Source organism: Leuresthes tenuis, unplaced genomic scaffold, assembly GCF_036924035.1.
Source record: "Leuresthes tenuis unplaced genomic scaffold, fLeuTen1.0.hap1 SCAF_22, whole genome shotgun sequence".
In the NCBI taxonomy this organism is placed as follows: domain Eukaryota; kingdom Metazoa; phylum Chordata; class Actinopteri; order Atheriniformes; family Atherinopsidae; genus Leuresthes; species Leuresthes tenuis.
Window position 1 is genome coordinate 4,541,341 of NW_027325376.1, and position 21,669 is coordinate 4,563,009.

At 42.4% G+C, this 21,669-nt stretch overlaps 3 protein-coding genes across 3 annotated transcripts; 2 read left to right on the forward strand and 1 right to left on the reverse strand.

Annotated features, from left to right (window-relative positions):
• Positions 1–2,648: 2,648 nt before the first annotated feature.
• haus3 (HAUS augmin-like complex, subunit 3) lies at positions 2,649–8,346 on the reverse strand. The gene is made up of 6 exons (XM_072376601.1): positions 8,239–8,346; positions 6,530–7,575; positions 6,227–6,436; positions 5,688–5,920; positions 5,225–5,510; positions 2,649–3,128 (listed from the first exon to the last, which is right to left on the reverse strand). The coding sequence occupies exons 2-6, from the start codon at positions 7,544–7,546 to the stop codon at positions 2,904–2,906; spliced, it is 1,971 nt and encodes a 656-aa protein (XP_072232702.1). The 5' UTR covers positions 7,547–7,575; positions 8,239–8,346; the 3' UTR covers positions 2,649–2,903.
• Positions 8,347–9,578: 1,232 nt separating this feature from the next.
• LOC140281598 (prostaglandin reductase 1-like) lies at positions 9,579–13,376 on the forward strand. Its single transcript, XM_072376084.1, has 8 exons — positions 9,579–9,732; positions 9,809–9,854; positions 9,963–10,022; positions 11,033–11,200; positions 12,398–12,671; positions 12,753–12,858; positions 13,012–13,130; positions 13,248–13,376. Exons 1-8 carry the CDS (start codon positions 9,627–9,629, stop codon positions 13,356–13,358), a joined length of 990 nt encoding a protein of 329 aa, XP_072232185.1. The 5' UTR covers positions 9,579–9,626; the 3' UTR covers positions 13,359–13,376.
• Positions 13,377–14,510: 1,134 nt separating this feature from the next.
• Positions 14,511–20,586, forward strand: LOC140281596 (thioredoxin-like). Its single transcript, XM_072376082.1, has 5 exons — positions 14,511–14,571; positions 15,422–15,526; positions 15,789–15,854; positions 16,487–16,552; positions 20,226–20,586. Exons 1-5 carry the CDS (start codon positions 14,548–14,550, stop codon positions 20,286–20,288), a joined length of 324 nt encoding a protein of 107 aa, XP_072232183.1. The 5' UTR covers positions 14,511–14,547; the 3' UTR covers positions 20,289–20,586.
• The last annotated feature ends 1,083 nt before the right edge of the window (positions 20,587–21,669 follow it).

Consider the following 21,669-nt stretch of genomic DNA (forward strand, 5'->3'; position numbering starts at 1 on the left):
TTCAGTTTAAAGCGGTAATCTGCATTAAATTTAAGGTGGTAATCTGCGTTAAATTTAAGGTGGTAATCTGTGTTAAATTTAAGGTGGTAATCTTCAGTCTGCGACCACGTTTCATTCCAGTCTCTCCCTCGTCTTGGGATCATATCAAACATGTTTAATATTATCGCAGCTCGCAGTGACGTAACACAACCAACAGCCAATAGATGAGCTCTGAGATCAGAAACAGGAAAGCAGACAGTCAACAACAAACATGTCGGCGGACGTAGAAGAACGAGCGATATTCTGTGGCGTTTTCTCTTCTTTTTGTTGGGTTTTTCACTACAAACCACTGCACAGACAAGAGCAGCTGTAGCTAAAAGCTGCTTCTCCTCCATTTTTGTAAAAGTTCTGCTGAGCATGATGGGAAAAAATCTAGTTGCAGTCTTGTAAATCGTGACCCTTTGTAAAATCTTTAGTTTGAGGCTCGTCTGGGACTAAAAACTCTAAACACTCGTCTTTAGATGTGAGCTGATAGTCTTTAAGAGTCTTTTTAAAGTCTTCTGGTGTGTGGGGAGCTTAAGTTGGTGAGAACTTGCACAGCAGCGCTCTCTAGTGGTGGTTAGCGTGACTGCAAATTAAACTCTGGTTAATCAGGGGAAAATACAGACCGATGCAGTCTCACACATGAAAGTATTAAAATTTGAATATTAAAATCAGCCAATTAAATGAGATTATTTCCTCACCAGCAGATCGACTCTTTCCTTCGCAGCCTAAAGGTGGCACCAGCAGCGCCTCTCTGTGCTCCCCCTTCCTTCCTGAGCCTTCTGTGTGGTCGGTCTCACGTCGTCTCTTTTCTAACTGGGCGTCAGAGCCATGGAGCCGACTCGTCTCCATCTCATGTTCAGTGCTTTCATCAGATCCTGCCTTCGTCCTGCTCTCAGCTTCAAGCTCCACTGTGATCTCCATCAAACCAACTCCTTCCGGATCATGAGCGCCATGTGTCTCCAGGACAAAACCAGCGGGTTCACACAGCAGCGGAGGTCCTTCTCTGCGGACCCTCGCTGCTGTTTCAGTCACAGTAAGAACCTCTGCCACAAAGCCACTGGGAGCCACACATCCCCTTGTTGTTTGGACTGCTTCAGACGCCTGTTGTTGATGCAGTTTACCTCCAGCAGGTCTGAACAGATGCTGTTTGCTCTTTAATCGACTGCCTGAAGCTACAGTGTCTCCTGGCTCACTTGTGGAAATATTCCAGAGAGTTTTCTCTTCACACTGAGTATCTGATGAGATGGAGTGACAAGTTCCAGCAGGCTCCTGTTTATGAGAACTGGGCTGCTCTGCTGTGGAGGCCCACACCTCATCAGGGCCTTCCTCATCTGGAAACGTATTGATGATGAAAGACGACCACACTCCTCCAGCAGAGCTTTGAAAGAGAACATGTTACAACAGCATTTTGATCAACCGTGAGAACAAACCAGGTTTATTTTCTGCCTCTTACTTTCTGCAGGTTGTGTGTTGGGGTTCAGAGGGTCGGTCGGGCATTTGGAGGGAGAGGTGGCGTCCGTCTCCATGCCAGAACGAAGACTCTGCCTCAGGAACGTCTGGCTGAGAGCATGACGGAGCCTGGCCGGACAGGGAGGCAGGAGGCTCCGGGCGGCTACTGTGGGAATATGTCTGTGAGCACCGATAATAGGTCTGAGAAGTCAGGCCGGAGGCGGCCAGGGAGGACAGGGAGCTGTCTGGGGGTCCTGATAGGAGGACGAGGCTCTGCCTCTCGTTGGATGGTCAGAGGTGGAAAAGGAGAACACCTGGGGCCTGAATGCAATCTAAATTCAGTGCTGTTAAGAAACATCGGCGTTGATAATGAAGGGGAATGTCCCCCTCTGAGATGGTAACCATGACACCCGTGTTGATAAGGTTTATAGCTGAGCCGCAGCCTGACCTGGACTTTTATGGCTGTTATTGAGCAAACTAATATGCTTTCATTATTTAGCTGCAGCCAGTTCCTGCTCCGCTGAATCACAACCAGGTGACCCACAGGTCAGCTTCTTAAAGAGAAGCGTCTCAGCATGAAGTCTGTTTAGACAGACTGCAAAACCCAGATTTGTTTTGTTACTCCTCATGCGATCACCAACTTGTTTTAATGACATATTGTCATATCTCCACAGCCTTTACTTGGGATAACTTACCGATCTGTGTCTCTTTCTGTCCCTTCCAGCTGATTCCAGCTGCTGGGAGCCCGAGACTCCCCCCGGCTGTACTTAAACCTCTCCACTACCACACACACATCAAAAGAGAAGAGAGCTAAATACATAAAGCATTACATAACTTTTAAGTTAGTTAAGCAGCACAATACTAGAAACTTTCTGACTTTCCCTGCCACTTCTGGCGAGTTGGTTGCACCCGGGCTCGCCTAAAGTCTGTGCTCGCAGGACAGCGAGGATCCTCTGGGCCGCCTGGGACAACATGCTGCCCGACACCTCCATCCCCCTGAAACGAGCACCTGTCTGACTCTGTCTGTGGATTCTTCAGCTAATAAAGACCTAAACAGGACAAAGAAGAGCTGCTTTCAGTGACACACAGACTGAAACTAACTTCTGAAAAACTCCCCCAAACACCATTAAAACTCCATTAAGATTAAGTTGTACTTTATTTATCAGAAGAGAAAGAAGATATTTTAGAACACCGCGAGACGTCACGAGACAATATGAGAGTTTAAATGAATGTTTGCAAAGAAATAAACAGAAAGAAGTCATTTTCTAAGCTCATTTTCCCCAGAGTTCACTGTGGTCCATCATCTGCAAACCAGCAAAGGCTGGTTCAAACTTCTTATCAGGGCTGTAGTATTAGCCTTCATCATCAGAATGGCAGTAAAGCTCGAGGCTTAGCCAGCTGTGAGAGCTCTTTCTGGATTCTGGCAGGTTTTACTGCTGTCCTCTCACGGCCATTTTGCCCTCCAGATCCTCCACCATCTTCTGCAGTAGCCGGGCGTCCAGGTGAAAGTAGACGTACAATTCCCTCTCTCGCCTGAGAAGGGCATTACGCTCCAGCTGGGAGCGCTTGGTTTTGACTTCTCCCAGGATTTCCTGCATTGTTTGTTGCAAAGTCTGCAGCTGAGACTCCGCTTCCACAAGCTTCAGCGTCAGCTCCTGCAGACACAGGCGGAGGTTTAGAAACAAGGCCCACGTTAAATCTGAACTGCCTAAAGGAGCATTTTAATCGCCAAAAAATCATACAGTTTTCAAATAAAGTCATTTGTGTTTTAAACAGTTCTTTAATGTGATCCTAACCAGAAGCATGCATCACATTATTCACATGGATTCAAAGAGAATTCAACCACAATAAATCAAATGACAGGGCAGCTTAGTCCTTTCAAAGCAAAAGAGCTTCAGACAAACACAAGGCCGGCCGCTCCTTTCCTTTGAAAAGGTGGCTTTTGTGTGACTTGATTGTGACTCAGCAAAAAGAAGCTGAGTAATGTTTGCTGGCAGATAATCCACAAGTCATTGGGTGTGTTGATAGGATTACTAGGTTGTAAAGGTGGCTTTGTCTCTCATTAGGGAAAATAAAAACACGAGTCATGATGATGTTTCTGTTTCTCAGTGTCACTGCAGAGCTGGTAGTAAAATCTAACTATCAGCCACAAGCCAAACCGGAGGCTCCGAAGCTTTATATGATGGTCGACATACAAATAATTATAATGTTACTGCTGCTGCTGGCAGCTGAAGTTAGTTCTGCATCAGTCCTCCATGTTTCCTGTGGTCAAAGAAACCAAAAAGATCTTATTCTCAGATCTTATGGCGGTTGGTAAATAACGCTGCTGTCAGCTGAAATGGACTTTGGAACAGGAATCTAATACTTTCACTACATAAATTCACTCCCCATTAAAGTGACTGCAGCTGTGTTACTACCATTTTAACACAGACCCAGTAAAACAGCGCATGTGGGACAGAGCTGACACAGACAGCTGCTTTTTTTCCTTCGTTATCAGGCTCATATTGTTCTGAAGCAGAGGCAAGTAGGTGCATATGTGCGAGTAGAGCAAACACAAGTTAACAACATCAACTATTATGTTCATGTATTTATCAGACGCTTTTATCCAAAGCGACTTACAAATGAAGATATAAAACATCAACGAATCCCAAACACCATTAAAACTCCATTAAGATTAAGTAGTATACTGTGGTATGAGCATTGTTGGTATTTTTGGTTGACACTAACAGGCCGAATGTTTATGTTTCTGTATTTATCAGACGCTTTTATCCAAGGCGACTTACAAGTAAAGATACTAGCTATATAAAAAGCTCACAATAAGCTACATAGAAGGAACCCAGGAGTCCGACTCTGTCAGAGGGGACAGAGTAGAGATAGGGTGCAGGCATAGAAGGAAGAGCAGAAAGATAAAGTGCAGAGATAGAGGGGGTAGGGAAGTACAAGGTAAGTGCTGGGATAGGAGATGCTCTCTGAAGAGCTGGGTTTTCAGGAGCTTCTTGAAGATAGACAGGGACGCCCCTGTTCTGGTAGCGCTCGGTAGGTCATTCCACCATCGTGGGACGACACATGAACAGAGTTTGGATTGTCTTAGGCGTGGTGTAGGAGCTGCTAGACGACAATCCTGGGACCAACGGAGGGACCCAGTTGGGACAGAAGCCTTTGCAAGAGCATTCAAGTAGATGGAGCCGTTCCATTAAGCTCTTTGTAGCTAACATCAGGGACTTGAATCTGATGCAGATCTAAGGGCAGCCAGAGGAGCTCAATGAACAGAGGGGGGGGCGTGTTCTTTTAGGCTCTTTTAGGTTATTAAAACAATCAGGTCACTTCAAGTAGCCACCTGGACAACAGCTGATGCTTCTACCATCTGTTTTTCTTTTAGTAGCCTCTTATCCTTCCTCTGACATTATTTATTAAACCAAATTAACTTGTCCAATCTACATTTTTCTGGTACTGGGCCAATGTGTAAAAGCTGTGTACTCAAAACAGAAAGAAACATCAGCACATGTACAGAATCAGTATCTGATAGATTTTTATGTCATGCAGTGAAGCAGCTGCACCTGAATGGTTAAAGTGCCCAAAAAATACGTCTCCGTTGAGTTTCATATGAGAACAATGTGCAAAAGAAAGGTTTTGTGCCCCCGAGGGTCCCTCACCAAAAGTGACAAGTAATAAAAGGCATCAACTGACTCACATTCAGAGTTGAGAGCACTCTACATGGCTGGTGAAAGAGACTGAAAGGAAACAAACCCACCTGTGCATTGGGGCAAAGGAGCTCCTGATCAGTGGTGGCCACTGGACGTACCTGCGGGCCTAAGACCAGCTGCTGGAGCTCTGTGTACGTGGCCCTTTGGAGGGCCTCGCAGTCACCATTCAGACGAGCTGCGGTGTAGCGCTGCTCACGGCGGACACCGGCCAGAGCGTCTCGGGTGAGCTGGAGGTTGTTTGCCAGATCTCCAGCAGCCTTGTCCAATGCTTCAAATGTTCGAAAAGGCTCTGACCGACTGTGGTCTGAATCAAGGTCGAGGATCTGGAGTAGCCTGAAGAAAGGATGGGAAATAACAGCAAGTTACATTTCAAACTGAGACAGTCTTCTTTCAGAGTGTCACGAGTATAAAACCACAGCAGGGATCAGGTGCACTTTACGGCAGGTAAAACTCCCGTTATAAGAAGCTTTAAACACACGTCTTAAGTTCCCACAGAGCAGAGCTTCCTACCTGCTGAATGCAGCATCCTTGCAGCTGATGATGGGGTTCGGTCTTGGGTTGATTGCCAGGTCTGGGTGTGCCAGAGACTCAATTCTTTCAGACGCTGCTTTGCTTTCTTTCAGCAGTCTGCCGTCGAGTTCTCTCAGCTGCTTGTGACACGTTTTCCACCTCCTCATCTCCATCTCCTGAGCCAGGAGGACCAAGTCAAAGGACGCTTTCTGACGTAGTAAGTAGTTACAAACCTGTGTGGAAAGATTAGTGTTTCATTTAGTTTATTGCAGATGATTTCATTTACATTGTCCTACAATCATAACACATTGTTTTTTCTTAATGTCCAAAACCAGGATCTTAATCTTTAATGAACTCTGATGACTCTCGGCCCTTTAAGAGCACAAATGTTTGCTAATATGTGCTCCATAACAATGTTTTAGAGCAAGTCATATCAATTCTCACTTGTCTGGCTCTGACGGTTTACAAGTCTGCTGTTTATAATGTATTTGTATCACAGAAATGGTCTCAAGGGGAAACTAGTGGTGTCAGATAGTGACCTGGTCCTGTCTGGAAGTGTAGTAGTCTTGTCTGGCCAGTTGTAGCGCAAGGTCTCCCCTCACAACTGGAACATTAAGCAACCTGGCCGACTCCCTGAGGGCAGCAGGAACTGGTCCATGAAGCAGAGCTTCCAGCTCAGCCTCCACAGCCTGCAGCTCTTTTCTGGACACGACTTCACGCACATGCAGGGAGGAGGAGGTGGAAATGCTCTGGTAGAGTGAGGTGAGAGATACAAGAGATTTAGAAAATAAGTCAGGGCAGTTTAAGAACACTACAAACTAAAAAAAAAAAAGTCATTTTACCTTAGTATGACAAGCATTTTCAGAGAGCCAGTCCAATCCAGCTTTGACACTCTTCTCCTCTGCCATGGCCAGCATCAGTTGGTGCTGAGCCACAAGATGTGACCACTGAAGTCTGGCCATCTCCGTCCTCCTTCGCTCAACTGCACTATTTGCCCCGTCTCCTCCTTCGTGCTCATTCTCTTCCTCCTCTTTATCGTCACAACAACTGAGGTCAAGAACCTGAAAGCGCTTAGAACAAGAAGTTTCCACAATGTCTGAGATTCCCTGGAAGAAATGCTTTCTTGTGAACTCAGCAAGTGTTTTGGTATTGAGCTCCTCCTGCTGCAGGTAGGGACTCAACGACAGCTGAGACAGGAGGGCAGAGGATCTCCGAGAGATAGATGGGTTTGAGTGGACCGCAGGGTCTCCTTTTTGCTTGGCTCCTGACTGAGGGAGATATGACGCAAGCTTGTTCACCTCATTGTTTAGGTTTTGTAGCAGTGTGTTGGTGTCGGCATTCTCAGCACCAACAGAGGCACTGGCTTCCTTTAGCTTACACGCAGTGCTGTCCAGCTCTGCGGTCAGTTTCAGGTCAACATCTGCACGGGACGTGGCCACAACTTGCAACTTATTGTATCGCCGCTGCTTCAGCTCTTTCTCTTTGCAGAGTGCCTTTAGCTCTGCTTCCAAATCCTCTATGGCTAAATCCTCCCCCTCTGGAAACAGGGAGGATGAGGAAGAAACGGGCCCAAGGATATTTGCACTGCTCTGATCTGAAGGCCCGAGGGTTTTAAGGACCTCACCCAAGGCTGCCTCATCCAGAACTGGTTTGCCAGACTTCCGTAGCTGCTGAAATGCAAGCGCCTCCTCGGTGGTGAGGACATTGCTCCGGTTGAGGGTCCGACAGACAAAGCGCAACAAGTGAAGGTTCTCCGGAGCGCAGTCAAACAGCCAATCGAACTCTGAGGCCTTCAGTGAAGATGCACCAGGATAACCTAAACGGCCCAGGGCCTCCACAAACTGGGCACCGTCTAACATATTTAGTCTCTGTCCCCACTTACACTGTGCTGTACAATGTAGATTAAGAAGGAATAGATAGAAAGCAAATAAAGTGAGAAAACATACAGCAAATATATTTACAAACTTTTGAGATAGGGTAGAGAGACATCAAAGCTTAAAAAATACAAATATAACACATATAACACAACACAATATTTATTATAACATAATAAATGTGTTTTATATGGCCATAGATTAAATATAGTAATGTTTTTGTTAATTAGGACTAAATAGAAAAGTCTAGTGGTAAAGTTGACATAAAATCACGTTAGTAAGTCATGTTTTACTAGGACAATGTCTTCAACCCAGAAGTAAATTACACCTCAACCACGTCAATTTAATATGACTTAATCAATTGAAACAAAAGTGGCTCCTCGTAACAGTAACGAAATGGTAACTTCTACGTCTATAGGTCTTTTTCCTTTTACACCGTCGACCGACTTTCTGAAAAAAATTTGATATTGTTGGAGAGATATAGAAAGATTTGAAAGACTACGGTCGTAAAGCCACAAGCTCTGCATTTAGCATGCAAACAAATCTGACTACTAGCTCGCGAGCTAAAGTTAACGGTTGCTATACGTTGGCCCGTTTACGGCTAGTGAGACGAGCTAGCCTCGAAAGTTTCATGGTTTTGGTCAGTTGCGATAGTACCGTTTCACAACAATACTTACAAATTTATTCAAAAATTAAATTTTGTTTGCATTTTGTCCGTTGTTCTTCCTGTCGGATATCTGCCCGCGCCAAACCTCCAAACTGAGTGTGCGTCATCACGTAGTAACACCCTTACACCTTGCGTCATACGTCCACAGTTACGTTACATTTTCAGCCAATCGTATTTGAGTATAGAGGCTGGTCTCCCGCCCCTCCTCCTCCCAAGTTTCTAAATAAAATCACAGGCGTCAACTCATGCTGTCAGTGCATTAACAGCATCTGCTTTATATTCTACAGAACAAATATCGGTGAGTGAATTGAATTAAACGAGGAAGAAATGGTTAACACAAGGAAGTGCAGCGGTACATTTTTATTTCTAAGTTGGCTTTTTGTATCTTGCTGTAGATTATCTGTAGATTATATTAATAACAATTTCAAGACCAGTGAAATTGCATGATCAGAGAATAGAAAGTGTTAAGTCGTTGACATGGCTGTGTGTTACTGTTGTTTGTCTGTTTTTGACCACTATGATGTGCTGCCTTTCTTTGTGAAAAAGGCCGTGATCTCAATGTTTTTTTGTTTTTTTTTATCTGGTTAAAAAAGCTTATAAGTATAAAGTTGATATTTATTGTCTTATTCCTGGTCTGTGTGTGATATTTATACATATACTTGTGTTGGTGGGTCAAGATTTTATAATTTCTCGAGAATTACTATGTTTTAACAGAGTGTAATTACAGAAAGGCAATTCAGGTGAGCAAAAATAGTAACAAATAGCACCACCTACTGAAACTAAGTTTATCTCTACAGGTGCTGTAGTCGCTACCAAATAGTTTCAAAATAAAGAGGTTTACTTGACCTGTCATCTAGTTTCAGAAACTGTTGTGTCAGTGTTTAAATCTTGTAAAGGTTCTAAAGCTTTTTATCAAACAGAGTATGGGCAACTATTTGATTTGAAGCTTAAAAATGAAGTTAAAATCTGTATCAAATCAAAGGAATTAGCAGGTTAAAATAATTTACACTTATTATGTTCAGCAGAAACATTAGAAGCTCTCAAAAGCTCAATAATTGTGAATGAAATTATGTGTGCAGTTCTTTTAATAGTTGTGTTATCTGATTATTAGTTATTGTAACGTCTTAACACAAGTTTTTGTTCTTATCGAGCACCAGTGAAGAGAATGTCTGACAGTTGTTATGAATAAGTTAGATTAGTTTTATTTTTCATGTTTTCTTTTCAATTTCATGACTGAATTGGACTTTACTGAAGTAATTGTTTTAATATTAAAGTATTGCATCTAAATAGCCTAATTTTTCACAACGTTGGGTGTGACACTGCTGGACCATATGCTCAGTGTCGGTTTGTTGGCAACTAACAGCTTTTATTGTTTGCAGCTGCCAAAAATAAACAATCATGGTCCAGGCTAAGTCGTGGATTCTGGCCAAGCACTTTGACGGCTTCCCAAAGAAAAGCGACTTCCAGCTGCAGGTGGAGGAGCTCCCTGAGCCCAAAGATGGAGGCAAGATGACTCTCTTTGTCAACTTTAACATGAGGCATTTTAAACAAGTGTGCATCTAAAACCTGTTTCCTTTCAGAGGTTCTGCTGGAAGCAGTTTTTCTCAGCGTGGATCCGTACATGAGGTGTGTGGAGAGTCCGAGGAGCAATCTGCATGACTGAGCCCATTATTAAGATTACAAAATCATTTCTAGAGCTAAAAAAGATGTAATATCTGCTGTTGGTATCCCCAGGCCGTTCAGTAAGCTTTACATGAAGGAAGGCGACACGATGATTGGAACTCAAGTGGCAAAGTAAGAAAAACAAACCCACCTGCAGTCACACAAAAATTCTTTTATCTGTCATGATGTTTTGCAGATTGATTTGTGTTTATTTGAAGAAGAATTAAAAAGAAAAAGTGAAAGTTCAGTTTCTTGATTTTAAATTAGTAAAAATATAAAATCAAATCAAATTTTATTCATATGGCACATTTCATACTTTAAAAGCAATACAAAGTGCCTAAAAAGAACAAGATAGAGGCTAAAAGAGGCTAAAAACAACAATGATAAAACACACAAACCCTCCCACCCCCATAAATACCCAGAGAGACACGGGGAGGCACCTATCAGACAGAGACAGCCGGGCACCCAGAGCCAAGGCAAGGAAAAAGCCACACTGACACCGACCCGGGCAGACAAGAGGCCCCACACCAAGGTGCAGAGTCCTCCAGCCAGCCGGGCCAGAGCAGTCCACAGAACAGCACCCCCCCATTGGACCAAAAGCAGCTCCCAGTGTGGTCGGCCCCCATGAGGAAACACTGGAGCTAAAAAATGAAAGACTAAAACAGTAAAACAAGATAAAAAGGTGTAAAATGAACAAAATAGATACAAAGCTTTTCAGCTCACATAGTTAAAATGTCGAACTAAAACATGGAGTTTAAAACATACAATTAATACAAATTAATTAATTAATTAATACAAATAATATAGAACAAAAAAAAAAACAGATCCAGATTTTTTTAGACATGAAACTACTTTTAATTTAAACATTTTGCCTGTTTGACATGCATAAGAACGCCTGTGCAGCTGTTATCAGGATTGTTTTGTTGAACAAATGATCTCAGTCAGTCCAAAATATCACTGATCCTGAAAACCTGTTCAAGGAAGTAAAGGAGAGAGAGAAAAACTGCAATTAAGAACACAAAAGGAAATCCAAACAGCCCATTTTTGTGTGATCATTTTAAGACTTTGCAAACCCTGAATATGAATCTTGACTGACAGCTTTCTGTTTTTTTCATCTCTTTTTCATGATCATTTTCGTTCAGAGTGATCCAGAGTAAAAACCCAGCATTTCCCGTGGGAAGCCATGTTGTTGGTAACTGTGGATGGCGGTCCCACGTGCTCTCTGATGGGACGGGCCTCATTCCCCTTATGTCTGACTGGCCTAAAGATGTCTCACTGTCGCTGGCTCTTGGTACCATCGGCATGCCAGGGTAAGACATGCGAAAAACAGTCTATAAAAGGTGATTTAGTGGACAAGAATCCCTTTATCGAGCAGCTAAGGGCATCTAGAACTGAAAATATGAATGTTATTATCCCAGGACTAACTGTTAGCTTCTGTTCAGCAGCTGGGTGAAAACAAAGTTGTTGCTGAAGTCATCTCAAAGACTTGATTAGTGGCGAAAAGAAGCCAGCAACAAGAACTAAAAGACAGCAAGGAAAGAAATATCTTTTAGAGGACAAACAACTTGTTTAGAAGGATGAAGTCGTCCTGCCACTGCAGTTTCAAATGTTTAGCTTTGGTATAAATGGGGAAAATAGTGTCCTGAATTGCTTTTGCACCTTTTGCATCAGACTGGGTTGCAGGGGCGGCCGGCCCATAGGGGGCGCCACCCTCCCTGATAAGAGGGGAAATGTAAAATATCCATCCATCCATTTTCTATACCGTCAATCCGTTAATCGGGTAGCGGGTGGGCTGGAGCCTATCCCAGCAGTCGAAATGTAAAATATATTTTTACAAATTCGGTTAAAAATGTCGGTTTACACTCTAGTGTGTGTCTACATACATTATGGATTATATACACAACATTTCACACCTACTGACGTTCATTCACCTGTGAATTTCCACAGACAGACTCGTTTCTGTCATGGGGCTGTTGCCAGGGCAATTTAATAAATAATTGGCCAATCAGTGTCGCAGAGTTTTATGGGCTTGGGGCGCTGAAAATAGCGCAAAGGCAGCAGATTTCAGGTTTAAAAAAGGCTTGTGCAGCGCGATAAATCAGCGGGGTGATGGCGAACTTCAGGAGATTCTTATTTATCTAGTATTGTGCAACTGAAAATGATTAATTTACCTGATCTGTGAAACTGGTGATATGGTTTTAATGCAGATTCTGGGCTAAATGATCTCGAGGTAGGAATAGTCCGGAGGTTAGCTCCATTCCCTTCCAGGGTTCGGGTTGCAGGATCGACACTATAACCCGTAAATTGTTCAGTGGGGTGATTGAGGAAAAAAGAAAGTTTTCTTGTGAAAATAAACAGGTGAGGCTCCTTTAGTCCGTTTCCAGTCACTGGGAACGTTTTTATGGAAACTATTACACAGAGTTTTCATGACTGAAATCAAAGATGTGAAACTGGAAGGAAAACATCCGTTTTAGAAGCGGTGTTTTAGCCGTTCTCCTTGTCTCCAGACTGACGGCTCTGTTCGGGACAGAAGAAGTTTTGAAACTGCAGAAGGGCGAGACCCTGCTGGTGAATGCCGCAGCTGGAGCAGTGGGCACCGTGGTGGGACAGATTGCCAAGATCAAGGGCTGTAAGGTGGTGGGTTCAGCGGGGTCTGATGCGAAAGTAGCTTACCTGAAGGAGCTGGGATTCGATGAGGCCTTCAACTACAAAACTGTCAGCTCCCTGGAGGAGGCTCTGAAGAAGGCCTCTCCTGATGGATATGACTGCTTCTTTGAAAATGTAAGAAAGGCTGAGTTGGACTTATTACAGCTGGTGTTTTTTTTTATATTTGTTTCAGTAAAACTTCTGTCTTGGGTTTAGGTTGGAGGCATTTTTTCAAGTGTTGCCATCCAACAGATGAAGAACTTTGGCAGAATAGCTGTTTGTGGAAGTATCTCCACCTACAATGATGCTGCACCCCAGACAGGTTGGTTTTTGTCTGTAGTTCAACTTTATGCTTGTTAAAACACAATTAAAATGCAGTTAAGAAAGTCAAAGCTTGAGGGCAACATTATCTCCCTGAAAAGTCACAAGAACTGTGCATAATTTAAAAACATACATTGTTTCACCTCTCTCTCAGGTCCGTATCCATTGATAACCATAAACATGAAGCAGCTTAAGATCGAAGGTTTAATGCAGAGCCGATGGGAAAAAGATCATCCTGAAGGCCTCAAGAAACTGATGGCTTGGCTGAAACAGGTATTGTTTTGACACCAGATTATTTTAATACTCTTTATATGTTTTAAGTAAATATCTAAACTTCAAGTGTCTGTGCCTGAGTGTAATTAATCAGATTTATAAATTCTGCCTCCGCAGGAGAAACTCAAGTGCAGGGAGCACATCACAAACGGCTTTGAGAACATGCCAGCAGCTTTTATGGGGATGCTGCAGGGAGAAAACACCGGCAAGGCCATCATTGCAGTCTGATGTGTTACCAGTTAATGACGTTATTTTATAATTCATACCTGCAGGAATCAACATGTCACTGTATATTTTTTTTATGAACAGTGTCAACAAAATCTAAATAAAAGTATTTCTGGGCTCAGCTCTCTCTGTTTGATCTTTTAAAGACGTGACGTACAATTTCAAGCATTACTTTGACAATTCATACCTGAAGGAAAGAGCAGTTTATCCAAATAGAATCATATAAACATGTCGATGTGAATGTTTTTTTGTAACCTTTTCATAAAAAAATGTTAAGAAAGTGTAAATGAAAGCAGTTATTGGTCCTAATCTGATGGTATATTCGTTCAAAGACATGTGATGTATTAATCCATGAAAATAGTTTTTCTCCCATTTGTAAACAAAAGTCCAACATTTTTCGTACCTGAAGGATTCTGTTTTCTTATATTTATTTTAATGCAAATTTGTTTTCACACAAAACACAAGATAAGAATCTTTTCTGCACCACTTCATGGGTACATTATTGATAAATATAAATAGTCACACAGACTGTGGGACTCAAGCATAAAATTATACATATAAATATTAAAAAAGCGCTCAATTGTATAAATAGTTTTAAAACAAATCTTTCACTCTACCGTAAACTACCGAAATGACAAATGTATTTGCTGAACAAGATATCCACGATGAAATATTACTGAAATGTTTAGTTACATATGATTAAGACGTTTGAAACTGCTGAAAATGTTTAAAGCGGACATGACAAACGAAAAAAAGGGGGAAAATATGAATGAATACAGAGATGTCATGAGGAAAGGGGAAATAATTACTTAAGTACTACTAAAGCAGACGAACGAACCCCTTACAGGAAAATATCGCGTTGTTGGCAATTTTCAAAATAAGTAGCAATAATGTTGAAAGAGTTTGAATAAGTAAGTAAAGAACATGCAATATATACAATTATGATGAATACAACACTTAAGAGAGTGCGGTTAACACCCTTGAGGAGCAGAGGCCTAGTTCTGACTCGTTTATGAACCCAACTATAAGTTATATTGTTTTATTTTGAAAGGCAAGGCCGTCTGACTTCCGCTTGATTTGTGTAACTTTATTCCACTGTAATATAGGCGCGTCGCGTTTGCGGGAAGGAGCGCATTTCCAAACCCGTCAGCTTGTCATTTTACAGGAGGACACACAACCGCTAACAGTCACCATGATTCGCGAAGTGGGAAGTATGGTAAGTCTTTTCATATTCATGATGAAATCTTTATTTTATCGTGATATTTTAACGCCCAACGGCTGATGTTTTATACTTAATTATCAACGTTTGTTGTGCATCCGCGCGCCTCTTCTCCCCCCCCCACTGCTCGTGGCTCGTTCTCATGTTAAAACCCACTTTCGAGGGGTTTATTTAGCTTATAGGAACCGGTAACACCCAAAGAAAACTGCCTGCTAATAGATTACATCCAGAGAAATGCTTTTAGCATCGCGTTTTCTTAAGGTTTCTTTAACGGTGGATAGAAATGGAAGAAAAATACGGGGTCGATAACGTGAACTATTACCGTGTGTGAGGTTGTTGGAGTTTGCCAAAAGTACCTGTACCAACTCGTTGCTTATCCCGGCGCTGCCACATTCAACCGCCTTCCCCTGCAGGCATTTGGACGTTCACTGCGCGTCTCCAGGCGGTGTGTGGGAACCATGGTGTCCTCCTCACCCGAATGAGCCGTTTTAAATGATCCTCAAACGATGCCAATTGTTATTTTAAGAGGTGTGGAAATTACTAAATAAACTCAAGAGGATCAATGCAGGACTGTGTAGTAAAGTATGTTAGAAATGCAGCAAATGGACAGATTAAGGTGTTTGAAACCGTCTGGTTGCGTTGCCATACCGAGGCCTGACTTCAGCAAACTGTGAAATATTTCCGGTATAATGCTGGAAATGTTGCGTGAGAAGCTCCTGCAGCTAACAGCAACAACTAAACCGTGCTGCTCTCACATCTGATGCTGTGATACCTGAATTCAGATCAGTTGGTCCTCTCACAGGTGACTAAACACGAGTATTATGTTGTGTTTTCATCTTTTCTGCAGGATGAGCTCCATTCCATCCTGAAGGAGGCAGGAGACACGCTGGTGGTGGTGTACTTCACAGCTACATTGTGTGGCCCCAGCCTAATGATCGCCCCATTGTTCGCTGTAAGTTCTTGCCAAAACCAGCTGAATTGCTTTTGAAATGTGCCCTAATAAAGACGCACGTTGGTTTATTTCTTCACTCGTCGGGACTGTAGCTTAAAGGCTGTGGCACCTGTTGTATTTTGTTAAGCTCCTCCCACCTTAAAAAGCCTGCTTGACTGGAAAATACGTTGGCTAACTTTGACATCTCTTTAGAAAAAGAGCAAGTAATCCATTTTGTAGACTTATTTTTGGCTCTCTGTGTAAAACGTCGTCTCTTCTGCAGAAACTCTCGGAAAAACCCGAAAACAAGAACGTGATTTTCCTGAAGGTGGATGTGAATGAGGTTGCGGTAAGTCTGTGTTTGACTTTTAATGGATTCACTTCTGAACCTAAGAAGCTGCTGACAGAGGAACTTGTAAACGGAGTCCTGAAGCATTTTTATTTACCGAAACATTTTAAATCTTTCCCACTTGTGAAACATTGAATAAGAACCTCTTGTTTTATGTGAAGATGACATATGAACCTCTTTATTCCGTGGTGAGGGGTAGCTGTGCCACTAATGCTCAAAAACAATGTGAAATATTCCTTAAAATCCATTTCAACAGGCCTTTGGAAACTGCAGGTTGCTCACGTGACCAGTAAAAAGCCAAATATTCTGTCTCCACTACACCGTGCCAAAATACAAGTTTAAAATTTAATTTGGGGACATAAAAATGCAAATTAACACATGAAACAGGACGGACAGGACAGGCTTGTTGGTGTGTTGAAGTGTAACCGCATGGTGTAACTCTCACACATATTGTGACATGAGTGTGTTCACATTTGTTGGCCAAAGAATATAAACGCCACCCGTTTACCGCATTGGATTCTTTGCTAATGAAAAGTTTTATTGATTACGGTCCCGGTACCTCGGTATAAATGTTTCATATGAGCAACGGAGCAAAATCTGAAGACGTTGAGTGTTTTCTTTCCGTTTTTCAGGATTTGGGCCTCATGTACGAGATCAAGATCACGCCAACATTCCACTTCTACAAGAACGGGCTACAGGTGAGTCTCAGTACTTGACGAAGGCGAATTTACTTTGGTAAATGTTTACTGTGTACGTTGAAAAGACTGAAGCGTTAAAATCACTCACTAAAGAAACACAGTTTCTGCATGTCTGGTATCGTGGCAACCCGGCAACGTCACAACGACAACGCGCGAGCACCTGAAAAGCATGTTGTTGTGGCTGATTGTTAGCATCTTGGTAAGCTAACTGGCTAGTTAGCTGCTAAAATTAGCGTAAACAGAGAGTTAACTTGCTACTTACTCGTACTGATAGCTGTAAACGTTAATATTACCCTCCTGACCTAGGGGTGTCAGGGAGGGTCTCGATAGCCTTTGCCGCGACGTCGGTAGGCTGTATGTAAATACAAAAAAAGCAGAGCGATATCGGCCTTTATACTGCAGGATTTATTCTGCAGAAAAATCTAACAATGCACATTAGTAATTATTACAAACCATGCATAAATGTGACGCTTCTGTCCGTCACCACAACAAAACAACACAAAACAAACCCCTTTCTTTCTTGCTTACACTTTACATTGTACCCGGTTAGCTACGTTAGCAGTTAGCAACCGTCACCCCAACGCATGACATTAAAACAGTTAAAACTCAAAATTACTCGGTTGTAACTCCCTATACTTTCCACTCATAACGTTGATACTCTTGAAACTTGTTTTTAAACACAGACATGTACATTTGGTTAAGTTAACCCCACCTGTATGTAAATACAAAAAAAGCAGAGCGATATCGGCCTTTATACAGCGGGACTGCAGGATTTATTCTGCAGAATCTGCGTAGGGGTTTTGGGTCTCTCAGGCGTAAGGCGCCCCCTGTTGACATGAAAGAGTATCGCGCTACTACCGAAAACAACAACAGAACAATGAAATGAGCACTGAAATCCTATTTTCTGATACAACAACATGAAATAAAAAATAAAAAAACATTTATAGAGGTGTCTTGTTTTCTTTTTGTTCGTTTTAAACCATTTCAAACACAAATTTTAATGCACTCAGTATTTTTTTTTACACTTAATGAGCTTAGTTTTTAACCCTTTACATTAACATTAGCGATGACGATTTGATTAATTAGCGTTAGCACACATTTCATGTGTTTTCTGTCACGTTATAACAGTGATGTGTTTGAATAGGAACGCTAATGTTTTCTAACGTTATGTTTCAGTGCTAAAAAAGTACGTTAATCTTCAATGGTCGGCTTGGTTACAAAGCTAGCTACATGCAGGTTACATGCTGCCATTCCGACATCTCGCCATTCCGACATTGGCCTCCAATTGACACTTAATTTTTTATCAAACGTCCCGCCATTCCGACACTTTTTTCCTCCTATGGTCGGAATGGCGGTATGTTTTTTTTTTTTTTTTTTTTTTTAACATACCGCCATTCCGACAGTTCCTTTTAATAGCCTATTTTTTACCCAAAACATTTTGCACTAATGATATGCCGGCGCAAATACGCCCTAAAGTTTGGCGCACAAACTCTGCACATGCGGAGGCCACAGCCTCGCAAACAAACTTGAATAATCTATTATCAAAATCCCCTGAATTTCAAATATAAAAATACAGATATTAATGTAACTCTGGCGAGACTGAAACTGATTAAGCAGAAATACAGTGTCAGTGAGCTGTCAGCAGCCAGCTGGAGCGGAGCTCTCCACAGAGCCCATGCGTCTTTTCATCATATGCAAAAGTAATAATTGCAATTACAGATATCACGGCTACTGCACAGGACACAGTTGCGAGCACTCTGCCTTGCCTTGCCAATAGGAGAAGAGAGAAATGACATCATAGAACGTATAAAACACAACAAAATGCAGTAAAAACGTTTATTCTGTTATTCACGTGATTTATGAGTACTCGCTCCAATTATGGGAAGCGGGGATGGGCTTTGCGCATTTGGCACAAACACACAGCCGTTGCGCAAGGCTTTATACAGCCTGTTGATATATTAAGGACCTAACTGGTCACACCTGGGAGTAAATGTCATGTAGAGATTGTTTTTACAGGACATTACAGCTGAACATATAGCTTTCATCCACAAACCAACGTGGGAGAGCCCGAAGACGCATGTGCCAGACGCACATAGGCATGCGTAAAATTTTGACCACTTCATGCTGTTTATTTGCTTTCTTGTAGTTAACTTTAGTTTCTTTTGGATTCTTGTGCGTGTTATGGAGCCGTTTCGGTCCATATTTGTAAGCCTTTTTTTCCTGGATTAAATTTTCGGAAGTTGAAACAAGTGGCATTGGAGTGTGTGATTGAAAACCACCGCGGTCTGCTTCTCCTCCTCCAGTTGCCGAGACTTTGTGTCTTTAATAACGCTTATCTGTAAACATGTGTTAAACATATAAATTGCATTAACAGAAAGAAGGGACTCGCCTGTTGAGTAACGCACATTTCCTTATACTGAAAGCCTTGTCGGAATGGCGGGATTTCGGAATGGGTGTTGCCACCCTGTGTGAAGTTAGCCGACTGTCACAGAGCACGGAGTAAATAAACTGTGCTGCAGGGGGGCGTGTGGATGAAGTGGGCCCAGTAGAGTGCCTGTGTAGAAATCCCTCCGTTAGCTCTCCTATAGCTGCAAGTAGCCACATAACAGCAGCTATGAGCTAACAGAGCTATAGTACATATATATATAGTATAGGACGTTTGCATGTCGGAATGGCGGGATTTCGGAATGGGTGTTGCCACCCCTACATGCACATCTCAGCAAGCTAACGGAACGGTGCAGCTCAAAGTGCTTCGACTCGGTTCAGTTTCGTGAAGGCGTGCGTCCAGATCAGAGGCTGGTGATTGGGATGTAGCACATCTGTGTCAGCTGGCGTCTTACTGCCAAAGGAAACTGCTCGTCTGAATATCCGTCTATTGGACACTAGTTTATACTAGGGCTGCCACGATTGGTCGACTATGAAAATAATCATTTGGGGCAGCCCCAGTTCATACCTGTGATAACATTATGAGCAGATAGTGAAAGGTTCAACTAGTTTTCACATGTTCAGAGCTTCATCTTTGCTTCAAGGCAGGTGGCACGAAAAGGGTCCATCAGCCAGCATAGAGTGCAACCCCCCCCCCCCCCCCCCCCCCCAAAGCAGCTTCTGGGCCTAAAATGTTGGTTCCCAATCAATCAATCAATCAAAAAAAAAATCTATTTATTTTTAAAGTGCTTAGAAAATTCTGATAGATACTAGAAGATTAAAATCATAATAAATGGATTAAATGAAATAAACGAGCACAGTGCAAAAAAAATGAACCAAATTCAACGGTGAAGAGTTTCATGAGATCTGTGGTTATTTTTCGAGTTTATTCCACATGAAATATGGATTTAAAATCAAAATTTACAACAAAGCCATCGGCTCGGAACAGAAATCGATGAGAGAACGTTGCTCATTTCATAAAAACAGCCGACCTGACTGTGGTTAGGAGCCGATGGCCGGTTGTGTGTTGGTGCTTTCCTGCACTGAAAGCCTCATTAGAGAGACAGCTGTGGCCTCAGGTGGCCCAAAGGTTTTACCTGAAACCAGCCCATCAGAGGCTGGTGATTGGGATGTAGCACATCTGTGTCAGCTGGCGTCTTACTGCCAAAGGAAACTGGTTTAGGATGACGGTGAAAATGCTTGGGGATCGGTGTGTCTGACTTAATGGCTCCTCTTTCCTCTCTTTCAGGTGAATGACTTCTCCGGTGCCTTCGGGTCGAAACTGGAAGAGCTGCTGGCTGACCTGAGATAGATGGAAGTCCCACAGACCAGTCCACACACAGCCACTTTGTACAAACCCTCAGTTGTAGCTGTTTTACCTCTGAAATTGCCTGATTCCACTTTCATTTAATATAACCATCAGATCCTCTGTCGGTGCAGGCAATAATTCATTCCACTCATCATGTGACAGTGACGCAGTCCTGTTAGTTCGGTGTGTGTTGACCGTCTTACCAGCTCGATTCCAACCTGACCGTCACTTTTTATTCTATGTCCCCCAACATCTGTATGTTACGTGTTCAAAGTGGATTTAATAAACCATGACTGGATCAGACTTTGTGTTGTTGCTACTTTTAAACGCCCTCGACTCGCCGCAGCCCGACTTTGACCCAAAAACAAAGAGCTTTCGATGTTTTATGCTTTAATAAAAACGTGAGAATAGTTTACACATATACATTGGACCATCACATCAATAGTTTTTACACATCGTACAAGTTTTTATCCAACTGAGGATTTAACATTACAGCTAACATCAAAGCTAACAATGAGCTATGTGGAAGGAAACCAGCAGTCAGGCTCTGTCGGGGTGACGGTGCAGAGATGAGATGCTCTCTGAAGAGCCTGCACCAGGAGCTGGGTGGCGTGTTGGGTCAGGTACGCCTGATCTTTCTAATTATCTTTTTTCTTGGGGCGTAGAGTGCATGTTACATAAACATTCTTGCCTTTCATCAAAATAACCGAGAAGTAGTTCTTCCAGTTTGAGGACGCTACCTTCGAATTCCTCTGGCTCGCCGCCATTGTCACTGTCTTGTTGTGTTTGGCAGTCAGAGCGTGCTGCGAGACGGCGTGAACGGAGCATGATCCGCCCACCCGGCCGATCCTCATCACACGGATGGGTTTCGATCACATGCTCAACAGCAGATATTGATTTTAGCAAAGAAGCTTTGAAACATTTGCACTAGCAGACACACAAGGCTCTTTTTGTGCAGTTCCGATGGCATTTTCTTGGCATTACACAACATTTCCAGTGTTTAATTACCCCGTTCCAACGGTTTTTGCATTAAATTGCATTAAATAGGGACTGGATAGTGTAGTAGTAGTAAAAAGGTGTAAAATGAACAAAATAGATAAAAAGCTTTTCAGGTCACATAGTTAAAATGTCGAACTAAAACATGGAGTTTAAAACATACAATTAAAATAATATAGAACAAAAAAAAAAAACAGATCCAGATTTTTTTAGACATGAAACTACTTTTAATTTAAACATTTTGCCTGTTTGACATGCATAAGAACGCCTGTGCAGCTGTTATCAGGATTGTTTTGTTGAACAAATGATCTCAGTCAGTCCAAAATATCACTGATCCTGAAAACCTGTTCAAGGAAGTAAAGGAGAGAGAGAAAAACTGCAATTAAAA